Source organism: Oncorhynchus mykiss, chromosome 2, assembly GCF_013265735.2.
Source record: "Oncorhynchus mykiss isolate Arlee chromosome 2, USDA_OmykA_1.1, whole genome shotgun sequence".
NCBI classification, from domain to species: domain Eukaryota; kingdom Metazoa; phylum Chordata; class Actinopteri; order Salmoniformes; family Salmonidae; genus Oncorhynchus; species Oncorhynchus mykiss.
In genome coordinates this window covers 54231610-54245348 of record NC_048566.1, presented here as the reverse complement: position 1 = coordinate 54245348, position 13739 = coordinate 54231610, and the positions used below count along the sequence as shown (strand labels likewise).

At 43.2% G+C, this 13739-nt stretch overlaps 1 protein-coding gene across 2 annotated transcripts in view; it reads left to right on the top strand.

Moving 5' to 3' along the window:
- ambra1b (autophagy/beclin-1 regulator 1b) overlaps positions 1–13739 on the top strand; it is a 54793-nt gene that overhangs the window by 23046 nt on the left and 18008 nt on the right. For both annotated transcript variants that reach the window (XM_036950722.1, XM_036950717.1), the window contains exons 15-17: positions 4016–4123; positions 4354–4547; positions 8702–8833. In XM_036950722.1, coding sequence (XP_036806617.1) covers positions 4016–4123; positions 4354–4547; positions 8702–8833 — 434 coding nt within the window. The remainder of the gene's footprint in view (positions 1–4015; positions 4124–4353; positions 4548–8701; positions 8834–13739) is intronic.

Sequence of the window (13739 nt, the reverse complement as noted above, 5' to 3'; positions counted from 1 at the left end):
GTGTGGTGTGGGGGTGCTTTGCTGGTGATACGGTCCGTGATTTTATTGATTTCTTTTTTAATACAAAGCACACTTAACCAGCATGGCTACCACAGCATTCTGCAGCGATATGCCATCCCATCTGGTTTGCGCTTAGCCCCACCGATCATTTGTTTTTCAACAGGACAATGACCCATCCCACCCTTCAGGCTGTGTAAGGGCTATTTGACCACGAAGGAGAGTGATGGAGTACTGCATCAGATGACCTGGCCTTCATAATCCCCCGACCTTAAACCAATTTAGATGGTTTTTGGATGAGTTGGACCGCAGAGTGAACGGCTTAGCAGCCAAGAAGTGCTCAGCATGTGGGAACTCCAAGACTGTTGGAAAAGCATTTGTGAAGCTGGTTGAGCGAAGGCCAAGAATGTGCAAAGCTGTCATCAAAGCAATGGGTGGCTACTTTGAAGAATGTCAAATATAACATATTTTGATTGAACACTTTTTGTTACTACCTGTTACCATATGTGTTATTTCATAGTTGTGATGTCTTCACTATTATTCTACAATATACTAAATATTTGGAAAAACTCTTGAATGAGTAGGTGTCCAAACTTTTGACTGGTACTGTACATGTGGGTAAGGTTTTAAAGTGACTAGGCAATCAGGATTTATAATTAACACAGTAGCAGCAGTGTACAGTGCCTTTGGAAAGTATTCTTACCCCTTGACTTTTTCCACTGTTACGATAGTCTTATTCTGAAGTTGATTTAAATTGCTTTTATTCCTCATCAGTCTACACACTATACCCCATAATGACAAAGCAAAAAAATTTTTTTAGACATAATTGCTAATTTAAAAAATGTTTATATTTTTTACATTTAATAAATCAAATTTACAGGTTTTCAGATCCTTAGTACTATGTTGAAGCACCTTTGGCAGTGTTTACAGCCTCACGCCTTCTTGTGTATGACGCTACAAGCTTGGAACACCTGTATTTGGGGAGTTTCTCCTATTCTTCTCTGCAGATCCTCTCAACCTCTGTCAGGTTGGATGCGGAGCATTGCTGCACAGCTATTTTCAGGTCTCTCCAGAGATGCTCAATCGGGTTCAAGTCCGGGCTCTGGCTGGGCCGCTCAAGGACATTCAGAGACTTGTCCCGAAGCCACTCCTGTGTTGTCTTGTCTGTGTGCTAAGGGTCGTTGTTGTCCTGTTAGACTGAGGTGACGATTCACCTTCCAAGGCCCTGAGCGCTCTGGAGCAGGTTTTCATCAAGGATCACTCTGTGCTTTGCTCCGTTCATCTTTCCCTCGATCCTGACTAGTCTCCCAGTCCCTGCCGCTGATAAACATCCCCACAGCATGAAGCTGCCACCACCATGCTTCACCGTAGGGATGTTGCCACGCTCTCTCCAGACATGACGCTTGGCATTCAGGACAGAGTGGTTTCATCAGGCCAGAGAATCTTGTTTCTCATGGTCTGAGAGTCTTCAGGTGCCTTTTGGCAAACTCCCAAGTGGACTGTCATGTGCCTTTTACTGAGGAGTGGCTTCCGTCTGGCCATTATACCATATAGGCCTGATTGGTGGAGTGCTGTAGAGATGGTTGTCCTTCTGGAAGTTTTTCCCATCTCCACAGACGTACTCTAGAGCTCTGTCAGTGACCATTGGGTTCTTGGTCACCTCCCTGACCAAGGCCCTTCTCCCCATATTGTGCTGTTTGGCTGGGCGGCCAGTTCTAGGAAGAGTCTTGGTGGTTTCAAATGTCTTCTATTGAAGAATGATGGAGGCCACTGTGTTCTTTGGGACCTTCAATGCTGCAGACATATTTTTTGGTAACCTTCCCCAGATCTGTTCCTCGACACAATCCTGTCTCGGAGCTCTGTGGATAATTCCTTCGACCTCATAGCTAGGGGTCTGAACACTTTCAGAAAGAACTATGTAAAGTGTGTATGTGTGTGGCTAGAGTATAGTGAGTGTGCCGTAGAGCAGCGTTTCCCAAGCTCCGTCATTTGGGCCCCAAGGGGTGCACATTTTTGTTTTTGCTGTAGTACTACACAGCTGATTAAAATAATCAAAGCTTGATTATTTGAATCAGCTGTGTCGTGTAGGGCAAAAAACAAAACGTGCACCCCTCGGGGTCCAAACGACCGAGTTTGGGAAACGCTGGCATCGAGCCAGTGCAAGGCAATCAGTGCAAAACAATTAAGATGGATGGATAAACAAATAATAAATTGTGTCAATGTAAATTGTCCTGGCAGCCATTTAACAGTTCAGCAGTCTTATCGCTTCAGCATAGAAGCTGTTCAGGTGCTTTTTGGTCACAGACTTGGCGCTCCGGTGCTGCTTGCCATGTGGTACAAGAGAGAACACACTATGACTTGGGTGGCTGGAGTCTTTGACAATTTTTTTGTGCCTTCCTCTGACACCGCCTGGTATAGAGGTCCTGGATGGCAGGGGGTTCTTCCCCAGTGATCTACTGGGCCGTACGCACTACCCTCTAGTGCCTTGCGGTTGCATGCCGAGCAGTTGCCATACCAAGCGGTAATGCATCTAGTCAATCTTTTGAGGATCTAAGGGCCCTTGCCAAATCTTTTCAGCTTACCGAGAAGGAAGAGGTGTTTTCGTGCCCTCTACATGACTGTGTTGGTGTGTTTGGACCATGATAGATCCTTAGTGATGAGGACGCTGAGGAACTTCAAGCTCTCGACCCGCTCTACTATAGACTCATCGATGTGAATGGGGTTGTGTTCGGATCTGTTGGGGCGGTATGCGAATTGGGAGTGGGTCCAGGGTTTTTGGGATGATGGTGTTGTGAGCCATTTCAAAATATTTCATGGCTGCAAATGTGAGTGCTACGGAGCAGTAGTCATTTAGACGGGATACCTTTGTGTTTTAGGCACAATAACTATGGGAGTTTGCTTTAAACATGTAGGTATTACAGACTGGGTCAGAGAGAGGTTGAACATTCCAGTGAAGACACTTGCCTGCTGGTCAGCGCATGCTCTTGAGTACGCGTCTTGGTAATCAGTCTGGCCCTGCGGCCTTGTGAATGTTTTAAAGGTCTTACTCACATCGGTTACGGTGAGCGTGGTCATAGTCATCCAGAACAGCTTGTGCTCTCACGTATGGTTCAGTATTGCTTGCCTCAAAGTGAACATAGACGGCATTTAGCTCGTCTGGTAGGCTCGCGTCACTGGGCAGCTCTCGGCTGGGTTTCCCTTTCGCAATCCGTGATAGTTTGCAAGCCCTGCCACATCCGACAAGCGTCAGAGCCGGTACTGTAGGATTCATCTTAGCTTTGCCTGTTTGATGGTTAATTGGAGGGCGTAGCTGGATTTCGTATAAGCGTCCTGCTCATTGAAAGAGGCCCTGGACCCACTCCCAATCTGTGATGGGGGGGTGTGTATCTTGATCTCTGGCTCAGACTAGCTCAATGCATATATAGTTGATGTTATTAAAACACAGGGTGTGTCTATAAATGGAAAAATAGGCTACACCTTTTATAAACAAAGCGACTACTTTCGGTTGACTATGATTCTTTTTTTTGGTCCGGGACAGCCCTAGTAAATAGTATGGTCTACAGTTTATCATTGGGGATTCTAACTTGGGTGAGCAGAACTTCATGACTTCCTATTATAGAGATTATTAGAGATTATATATTAGAGATTGCGCACCAGCTGTTGTTAAAGAGACCCCACCACCCCTGATCTTAGCGGACTCTGACGTTCTGTCCTGGCGATGCATTGGGCAAAAAACAGCTAGATTTGTGTTATCCATGTCCCTGTTCAGTCATGACTCGGAGAAGCAGAGTATATTACAGTTCTTAATGTCCCATTGATAGGATAGTCTCGAACGGAGCTCGTCCAGTTTATTTTCCAGCAATTGTACATTCACAATTGTGCATAACAGATGGTAGAGGCGATTCATTATTCATGTCCATAAGCTCTTTTAGGTCATAGGAAGCGATGGTGAAAGCATTATGGAGAGATCCAATTATGACGACATCGTCGCCAATGATAAATGTTGTCTGTTCTCTAGGTTCTACCGTAGTGATGGAGAGAGCCCGGCCGAAGCAAGCGCAGAGCCCATATTCACAGTTAACAGCAGTGGTGGAACCAGCAGAACCCGCAGTACAGATCGACCAGGGTGAGGAATCTAGGACCCAGAAGGAGATGTTGACACCTTTCTCTTACCCCTCTCCCTGAACTGTGGCAAAATTTGGAAACTTATCCCAAATCCCCAGGTTTTCCAGAAATCATCAAATTTTAAAACTGGGGAATTTGGGGAAGGTTCCAGAATTTACAACCCAAAACTGTTATGAGTGTCCAGCCAATCATGTCATACCCATCTTCTCTGTGGTGTTTGTCTTCTCCAAGGGCCCCCAGTCGTTCCAGCTGGAGACTTGACAGAGACATGGGTCTCATGAACGCCATTGGCCTCCAGCCCCGACACCCCGCCCCCTCTGTGACCTCACAGGGCACTCAGACACCCATTGTCCAGCTGCAGAATGCCGAGACACAGACAGAGAGGGACCTCCCCAGGCCCAGCACCTCCCACGCTGCTGCTTATGGTAGGAGACATAATAATAATTAGACCCCACCGATAAATCTGTTGACTGATATTATAGGCCGATATTAGCCTTTCCCAGAAATACACTCCTGCTCAAAAGTTTGGGGTCACTTAGAGATGTTCTTGTTTGTAAAAGAAAAGCTAATTCTTTTGTCCATTAAAATGACATCAATTAATCAGAAATACAGTGTAGACTGGAAAGTGTAGCCGTTTCCAGCTACAATAGTCATTTACAACATTAACAATTTCTACACTGTACTCCCGATCAATTTGATGTTATTTTAATGGACAATTTTTTTTGCTTTTCTTTCAAAAACAAGGACATTTCTAAGTGACCCCAAACTTTTGAACGGCAGTGTACATGTATGTCTTCATTCCACAGATAAAGCGTCAATATTATATACCTAGAATGAACAAATACAGTGCATTCGGAAAGTATTCAGACCCATTGCCTTTTTCCTAATTTTGTTACGTTACAGCCTTAATCCAAAATGTAGTTCCTCATCAATCTACACACAATACTACATAATGACATTAAAAACAGGTTTTTAGATATCTTTGCAAATGTATTAAAAATACAAATGCCTTGTTTACATAAGTATTCAGTCCCTTTTGCTATGAGACTTGAAATTGAGCTCAGGCATATCCTGTTTCCATTGATCATCCTTGATGTTTCTACAACTTGATTGGAGTCCACCTGTGGTAAATTCAATTGATTTGACATTATTTGGAAAGGCACACACGCCTGTCTATATAAGGTCCCACGGTTGACAGTGCATGTCAGAGCAAAAACCAAGCCATGAGGTCAAAGGAATTGTCTGTAGAGCTCCAAGGCAGGATTGTGTCAAGGCACAGATCTGGGGGAAGGGTATCAAAATGTGTCTGCAGCATTGAAGGTCCCCAAGAACACAGTGGCCTCCATCATTCTTAAATGAAAGAAGTTTGGAACCACCGAGACTCTTCCTAGAGCTGGCTGCCCAGCCAAACTGAGCAATTGGGGGAGAAGGGCCTTGGTCAAGGTGGTGACAAAAAACAGATGGTCACTCTGACAGAGCTCCAGAGTTGTGGAGATTGTTGTCCTTCTGGAAGGTTCTACCATCTCTGCAGCACTCCACCAATCAGGCCTTTATGGTAGAGTTGCCAGATAGAAGCAACTCCTCAGTAGAAGGCACATGACAGCCCGCTTAGTTTGCCAAAAGTCACCTGAAGATTATCGTCTCTGGTCTGATGAAACCATGATTGAACTCTTTGGCCAAATGCCAAGCGTCATGTCTGGAGCAAAACTGCCATCATTCCTACAGTGAAGCATGGTAGTGGCAGCATCATCCTGTGAGGATGTTTTTCAGTGGCAGGGACTGGGAGACTAGTCAGGTTCGAGGGAAAGATGTACAGAGAGATCCTTGATGAAAACCTGCTCCAGAGCACTCAGGACCTCAGACTGGGGGCGAAGGTTCACCTTCCAACAGGACAGAGACCTTAAGCACACAGCCAAGACAACGCAGGAGTTGCTTCAAAGCAAATCTCTGTCTCTGGTGAGACCTGAAAATAGCTGTTCCGCAACACGCCCCATCCAACCTGACAGGACTTGAGGATCTGCAGAGAAGAATGGGAGAAAATCCCCAAATACAGGTGTGCCAAGCTTGTCGCGTCATACCCATGAAGACTCATGGCTGTAATTGCTGTCAAAGGTGCTTCAACAAAGTACTGAGTGAAGGGTCTGAATACTTACAGTACCAGTCAAAAGTTTGGATACACTTACTCATTCAAGGGTTTTTCTTTATTTTTACTATTTTCTACATTGTTGAATAATAGTGAAGACATCAATAATATGAAATAACCCATGTGGAATCCTGTAGTAACCAAAGAAGTGTTAAATAAATCAAAATACATTTTATATTTGAGATTCTTCAAATAGCTACCCTTTGCTTCGACAGCTTTGCATACTGTTGGCATTCTCTCAACCAGCTTCACGAGGTAGTCACCTGGAATGCAGTTCAGGTGTGCCTTTTTAATTTCTGGAATTTCTTTCCTCAATGCATTTGAACCAATCTGTTGTAACAAGGCAGGGGCGGTATACAGAAGATGGCCCTATTTGATAAAAGACCAAGTCCATATTATGGCAAGAACAGCTCAAATAAGCAAAGGGAAATGACAATCCATCATTACTTTAAGACATGAAAGTCTGTAAATCCAGAAAATTTCAAGAACTTTGAAAGCGCAGTCACAAAAACCATTGAACGCTATAATGAAACTGTCTCTCATTAGGACCGCCACAGGAATGGAAGACCCATAGTTACCTCTGCTGCAGAGGATAAGTTCATTAGAGTTACCAGCCTCAGAAATTGCAGCCCAAACAAGTGCTTCAGAGTTCAAGTAACAGACACATCTCAACATCAACTGTTCAGAGGAGACTTTGTGAATGAGGCCTTCATGGTTGAATTTCTGCAAAGAAACCACTACTAAAGGAGACCAATAACAAGAGACTTGCTTGGGCCAAGAAACACGAGCAATGGACATTAGACCGGTGGGAATCGATCCTTTTTGTCTGAGTCTAAATTTGAGATTTTTCCTTCCAACCGCTGGGTCTTTGTGAGACGCGGAGTAGGAGTCAAGCATGTGCGGGAACTCCAAGACTGTTGGAAAAGCATTCCTCATGAAGCTGGTTGAGAGAATGCCAAGAGTGTGCGACGCTGTCACCAAGGCAAAGGGTGGTTATTTGAAGAATCTCAAATGTAAAATGAATGTTAATTTGTTTAACACATTTTTGGTTACTACATGATTCGAAATGTTATTTCATAGTTTAGTGAGTCTTCACTATTCTACAATGTAGAAAATAGTAAAAAATTAAGAAACCCTAGAATAAGTAGGTTTGTCAACTTTTGACTGGTACTGTATGTAAATGTGACATAAAACATTTTTTTTATGCTGTTTTTGCTCGTTATGGGGGGGGGAATAATTAAATACTTTCCCAAATGGACTGTAATTTGATCTCTGATCATTCTAGGCATGTAGTTACCAGCTTACAATTGGCTCATTCACCCCCCCTCTCCCCTGTAACTATTCCCCAAGTCTTTGCTGTAAATGAGAATGTGTTCTCAGTCAACTTACCTGGTAAAATAAGGGTTAAATAAAATAAATCCGCCCGTTTGCAGTAATAAAAAAAAAGAAAGTTTAAATCGTTGCCTGAACATCATTCAACCTTATGTCGCAACATGAGCGAGAGTATGCATGGTGGTTTGACGGTGAGTAGCTTGCCACAGGCAGTGCATTTGAATAAGTAAATAATCAGAAGTACGCTTCACCAAGCAAGCAGCCTTGTCCTCATCATATTCTCACGTAGTTAACGTTAGATGACGAGCAAGCCAGCAGCAGGGTAGTGAGCTTAGTTATCTAGCCAGCAAGGCAGTTAGCTTAGCTAGCTAGCATTCTGCTCTACTTGTGTGTTAACACTGGACTGGTGCCAAAGTGAACACTCGTCCTTGATACAAAAATATATATGTTACTGTCTGGGCCTATTATGTTAGCTAGTGTAGTTATTTTGTTTATTTTCTGAAATATGCAATCTGCAAAAAGCAAGACAGTCTATCATCCATGATGAGAATAGTAGCTAGTTAGCTAAATTAGAACTCTGACTTTCTCCGTAGTCTGTATCGGACCCAAAAATATATCGGTCAGGCTCTAATAATAATCATTTGGTGGGTGCCTATATTTGTCTGTTTCAAGTGTGTATTATACGCATGTATGGAATGTTTGTTTTGCATATCCCATCTCCCTCAGATACATCCAACAGGAACCCTGGAGCAATAAGGGTAACCTGCCTTGCTCCAGGGCACATCGGCAGATTTTTCACCTTGTCGGCTTAGGGATTCGAACTAGCAACCTTTCGGTTACTGGCCCAATGTTCTAACCGCTAGGCTACCTGCCGCCGACTTCTCATTGGCTCCCTGTGTGACAAAGAAACACTGAGATCCAATCCGATCGTTCTCAAAGACCCATTGACATTCAATTAAGAGTCAGCTGTAAAGTATTATTTTGTATTTAACACAGATATTAACCTTCAACCAATGTATGTCTCATCTAACTTACTGTGCAGTTTAGTGTTGCAGTTTTTTTTAGGAAATGTAAATGTATCAATGTTCTCTCTCACTATCTCAGAAGTCCGTCAAGAGTTCCCGTCCACGAGCCGTGAGGCCAAAGGGAGCCTCGAGCAGCCACAAACCAGCCAGATCGAGGACAGTACCCTGGGGGACGCCTCAACAGAAGCCGGCACCTCTACCGCTAATACCGGTAATCCTCCCAGTCCCACCTACTACCCTCAGTTTTTATAATGCCATAAAGCAGGGTTGGGGTCAATTCCAACCAATTCAGAAAGTAAACCCAATTTGAAATGTTACTCATTGAAAAGCATAGGGAATTTGAATTTCAGTGTACATCCTGAATTGAAATGGAATTGACTCCAACCCTGTCACAATGCCTCTTATTGTACCTTCTATATGGTTTTACAGCATGTTTTCCCCTACTATGATCTCCAGGCGGGGTGCAAAGGCCCCCAAAGCGACATCCAGGCCCTCTAGTTTTTATATGGCTGTAATGGCGGCACATGGTCAGGAAGGGCTGTTTCAACTGTCTGTTTTGCAGAGGAGAGAATCCGTGAAAGACACAGGCGTTAGGTTCTAATTCCCAGAGTAAAAACTCAACGGACACTTTGAAAGCTCAACCAAGTTTATTCTTCCCAGAGGATCGATACAACCTTTTCACACAAGCACTGATATTTAACCCTTCCTCCAAGGTTGAGTCTCCTCCTACACATCTGAACAAACATTTTGTCTTTACTGCTAGGCAGGACACTAGGTGAAACGGGCCATAAGTTTTATTTCTCCCTTAACGTGACCTGATCTCTTATCAATACCTGCCACGTGTGATCATTTTCCCTACACTCAGTACATTACAAGCTTAATTGCACACACTATATACCTTCCTCCTACAGATAACCATTAACTTCTGGTGTAGACCTTCTAAACCCAAGCACCCAATATTTCAATAGGATACCTGATATTTAACCCTATTTTGAGTTTAGGAGTTAGTACCCAGAATCCATCACAGGTAACTGCCAAAATAAATGACACGCCAATATAGTGTCTTTATAGGGCGTTGGGCAGCCACGAGCCCCCAGAACAGCTTCAGTGCACCTTAGCATAGAGTTTGCAAGTGTCTGGAACTCTATTGGGGGGGGGGGGAGTGCAGCACTGTTCTTCCACAAATTCAATAATTTGGTGTTTTGTTGATGGTGGTGGAAAACACTCTCAGGTGCCGCTCCAGAATCTCCCATTAGTGTTCAATAGGGTTGAGATCTAGTGACTGAGACACACACCCTTTTAAACCCCCTATGCTTCTTCGAGACCCCTCTTTCACTGAGATCTGTTCTAGCCAAGGTAGCCAAAATAATGTGCAACTGGGATTTTTATACATGACCCTAAGCATGATGGGGTGTTAACTTGATGTAAATGGGGAATAACGGCACATTTTTGTGTGTGTCAAAGTTCCTAACCCCCCCCCCCCCCCCCCCACTCCACTCACTGAGCGCTAGTCAGAACTTTGTGGAATAGTGCAACTCTGAAAATAATAGACTAATTCGGGAAGCCCAATCGATTGTGAGATATACCTTTTTTTTACGTGATACATTTGGGTCGTGGGTTTGCAATATGGATATTTTCTGAGATCTCTGCCAAGCAAGGAGGAATCATCAGACCATGGAGTTACTGCTCGTGCAACAAATAGTATCAGATGGCGTACTGAACACAGCGGTGCAAGTCGCCTTAAGATAAGAACGTAATATTCAATATCAGTAAGTTAGACTTAAATATTAGCACTTCATATACTCATGGGTAATAACATTTAATCTGGATAATAACACAAAACTACTCAGAAGGCTAGAGAAATGTATCGACAAAAATTACGAAACGAAGCAACACTCAAACAATTTCGTGGAGGCTCAATCTCCAAAAAACACAAACCATTTAAGCTTTTCACCACTGGGTCTGGTAAGTGTGTAAAGGGATCTGTTAAAGTTGATAGATCACAAACTGGGCATACTTGAATTAGTCAGTAAGGATATAAAGGAGTTGAAGGAGAGCCTTGAAATGAGTGACAAAAGACCGGCGATAATGGAGAAAGAACCCACGATGAATAAAAAGGGATATGCCAGGTGTACTCTCTACCTCAAAGAGACCAATTATGCCAACAAAGGGTATCATGCTCTGCTGGCACATTGTAGAACAGATGTCCACAGGCAGAAAGTGTACAATGTAATAATGTGCAGTGTAGCCCAAATATACTGCTTTTGTTGCGTTGAACTTGACATTAACACTTGTGCGAGTGAGGGGAGATTATTCCATTTTCTTGCACAGTGAATGTTATTTTTGCACACATGTAGCCTTGTGCTTGATCGACTTGATCGATGTCTACTATAGTGGCCACTATAATAAAGCAAAAATAGAATGCCTGTTTGTTTCATTCTATTTCTACTCTGTTTTTTCCCCAAGTGCAATATTTAGATGCGTGTGTGTGGTCACAAGCGTTCTTATTATAAATGCTCTCATGGCTACCTGCAATATTAGTGAATTGTTTTGTTTTTTCTCAAGGCTTGTGTCATTTGCAGTAAAGTCTAGGCAACAAATAACATTGGATTGCTTTCTTTACATTCTTTAGCTGTTCACATAAACCACTTTTCATTTTACACACAGACTGATCATGTAGATCATATTATTTTGTATATTTAATGAGTTAACATGCATTCCCCCTAGCAGCGAATATTTTGTATTTTTTTTGCATGTTTCAGTGCAAAAAAGTCAACTTTTTGGGCCCTCGCCAGTTTGCATCCCTGTAAAATAATAATTGCCTGACAAAAATGTAATACAACAATCATTTTGCACGAACTGCCGATATTATTACGCATATTAATTGTTAATGACGGAAATTAAGACACGCAAGATATTTGACTATATATTTTTAATAGCTATTCATAAAGCAAATTGAGGTGAGAAAATTTGAAATACTTTTAGCGGTTGATCTGCTTCTGTTCTGTGCTCTTTTTTCGAAGGATGGGTCCTGGCCTCTCACGGGGCCTAGGGATCTGGGTGGATGGGTTGGTCTGCCGGTCATTGGGATGACAACCCAACTTGGGATAGGGAGGGGCTTTAGCAGATGGAATACTGGAGAACAATTGGAGGGTTACTTAGTAGCAATGCAAATATCATGGTACAGCTATATGGACACTCAATCACTATGGTACTTTTTAATGGTAAATTTACTAACATATATTATGATAGATTTGGAACTTGCATCTCATTATGGTGAAATAAGTATAGCCAGTTGTAATGGTTTGGGCCTCCTGAGTGGCACAGTGGTCTAACGCACTAGCTGTGCCGTTAGAGATCCTGGTTCAAATCCAGGCTCTGTCGCAGCCGGCCGCGACAGGGAAACCCATGGGGCAGCGCACAATTGACCCAGCATTGTAAGGGGAGGGCTTGGCCAGTCGGGATGTCCTTGTCCCATCGTGCTCTAGCGACTCCTGTGGTGGGCCAGGTGCATGCACGCTGACACGGTCGCCAGGTGTACGGTGTTTCCTCTGACACATTGGTGCGGCTGGCTTCCGGGTTGAGCGGGCATTGTGTCAAGAAGCAGTGCGGCATGCTTGGCTGGGTCGTGTTTCGGAGGCGCGCGGCTATCGATCTTCGCCTCTCCCGAGTCCGTACGGGAGTTGCAGCGACGGGACAAGGCTGTAACGATCAATTGGATACCACAAAATTGGGAAGAAAAATGGGTAAAACCGTTTTTTAAATAATAATAAATAAATAATTGTAACGGCTTAACAGATAATAAGAAAATACTAATAATATTTACCTGGCTCAAGAGAAGGAAAATAATATCTATTGTTTACAGGAAACTAATTCAACAATTTTAGATGAAGTTGTGTGGACCGGGGGGTAAAATATACTTCTCCCATGGGCAAAGAAACTCAATTAATTAAGTCATTTTGATTCGAATGTGCAAATTGTCCAAACCGATCCTTATGGTAGTGCTTTGCAAAAGTATTCATCCCGCTTTGCTGTTTTTTCCCCAATTTTGTTGCATTACAACCTGTAATTTAAATGGATTTTTATTTGGATTTCATGTAATGGACATACACAAAATAGTCCAAATTGGTGAAGTGAAATGTTAAAAATGACTTCAAAGAATTATAAAAACGGAAAAGTGGTGCGTGCATATGTATTTACCCCCTTTGCTACGCAGCCCCTAAATAAGATCTGGTGCAACCAATTACCTTCGGAAGTCACATAATTAGTTAGATTGCACACAGGTGGACTTTATTTAAGTGTCACATGATCTGTTACATGATCTCAGTGTATATATACACCTGTTCTGAAAGGCCCCAGAGTCTACAACACCACTAAGCACGGGGCACCACCAAGCAAGCAGCACCATGAAGACCAAGGAGCTCTCCAAACAGGTCAGGGACAAAGTGGATAGAATATGGCACCACAACAAACCTGCCAAGAGAGGGCCGCCCACCAAAACTCAGGGACCAGGCAAGGAGGGCATTAATCAGAGAGACAACAAAGAGACCAAAGATAACCCTGAAGGAGCGGCAAAGCTCCACAGCGGAGATTGGAGTATCTGTCCGTAGGACCATTTTAAGCTGTACACTCCAAAGAGCTGGGCTTTACAGAAGAGTGGCCAGAAAAAAGCCATTGCTTAAAGAAAAAAATTAGCAAACAGGTTTGGTGTTCGCCAAAAGGCATGTGGGAGAATTCCCAAACATATGGAAAAAGGTACTCTGGTCAGATGAGACTAAAATTGAGCTTTTTGGCTATCAAGGAAAACACTATATGGCACAAACACAACTCTTCTCATTAACCCGAAAACACAGTGAAGTGTGGTGGCAGCATCATGGGGATGTTTTTCCCATCGGCAGGGACTGGGAAACTGGTCAGAATTGAAGGAATGATGGATGGCTCTAAATACAGTGAAATTCTTGAGGGGAAACCTGTTTCAGTCTTCCAGAGATTTGAGACTGGGATGGAGGTTCACCTTCCAGCAGGACAATGACCCTAAGCATACTGCTAAAGCAACCCTCAAGTGGTTTAAGGGGAAAGAAACATTTAAATGTCTTGGAATGGCCTAGTCAAAGCCC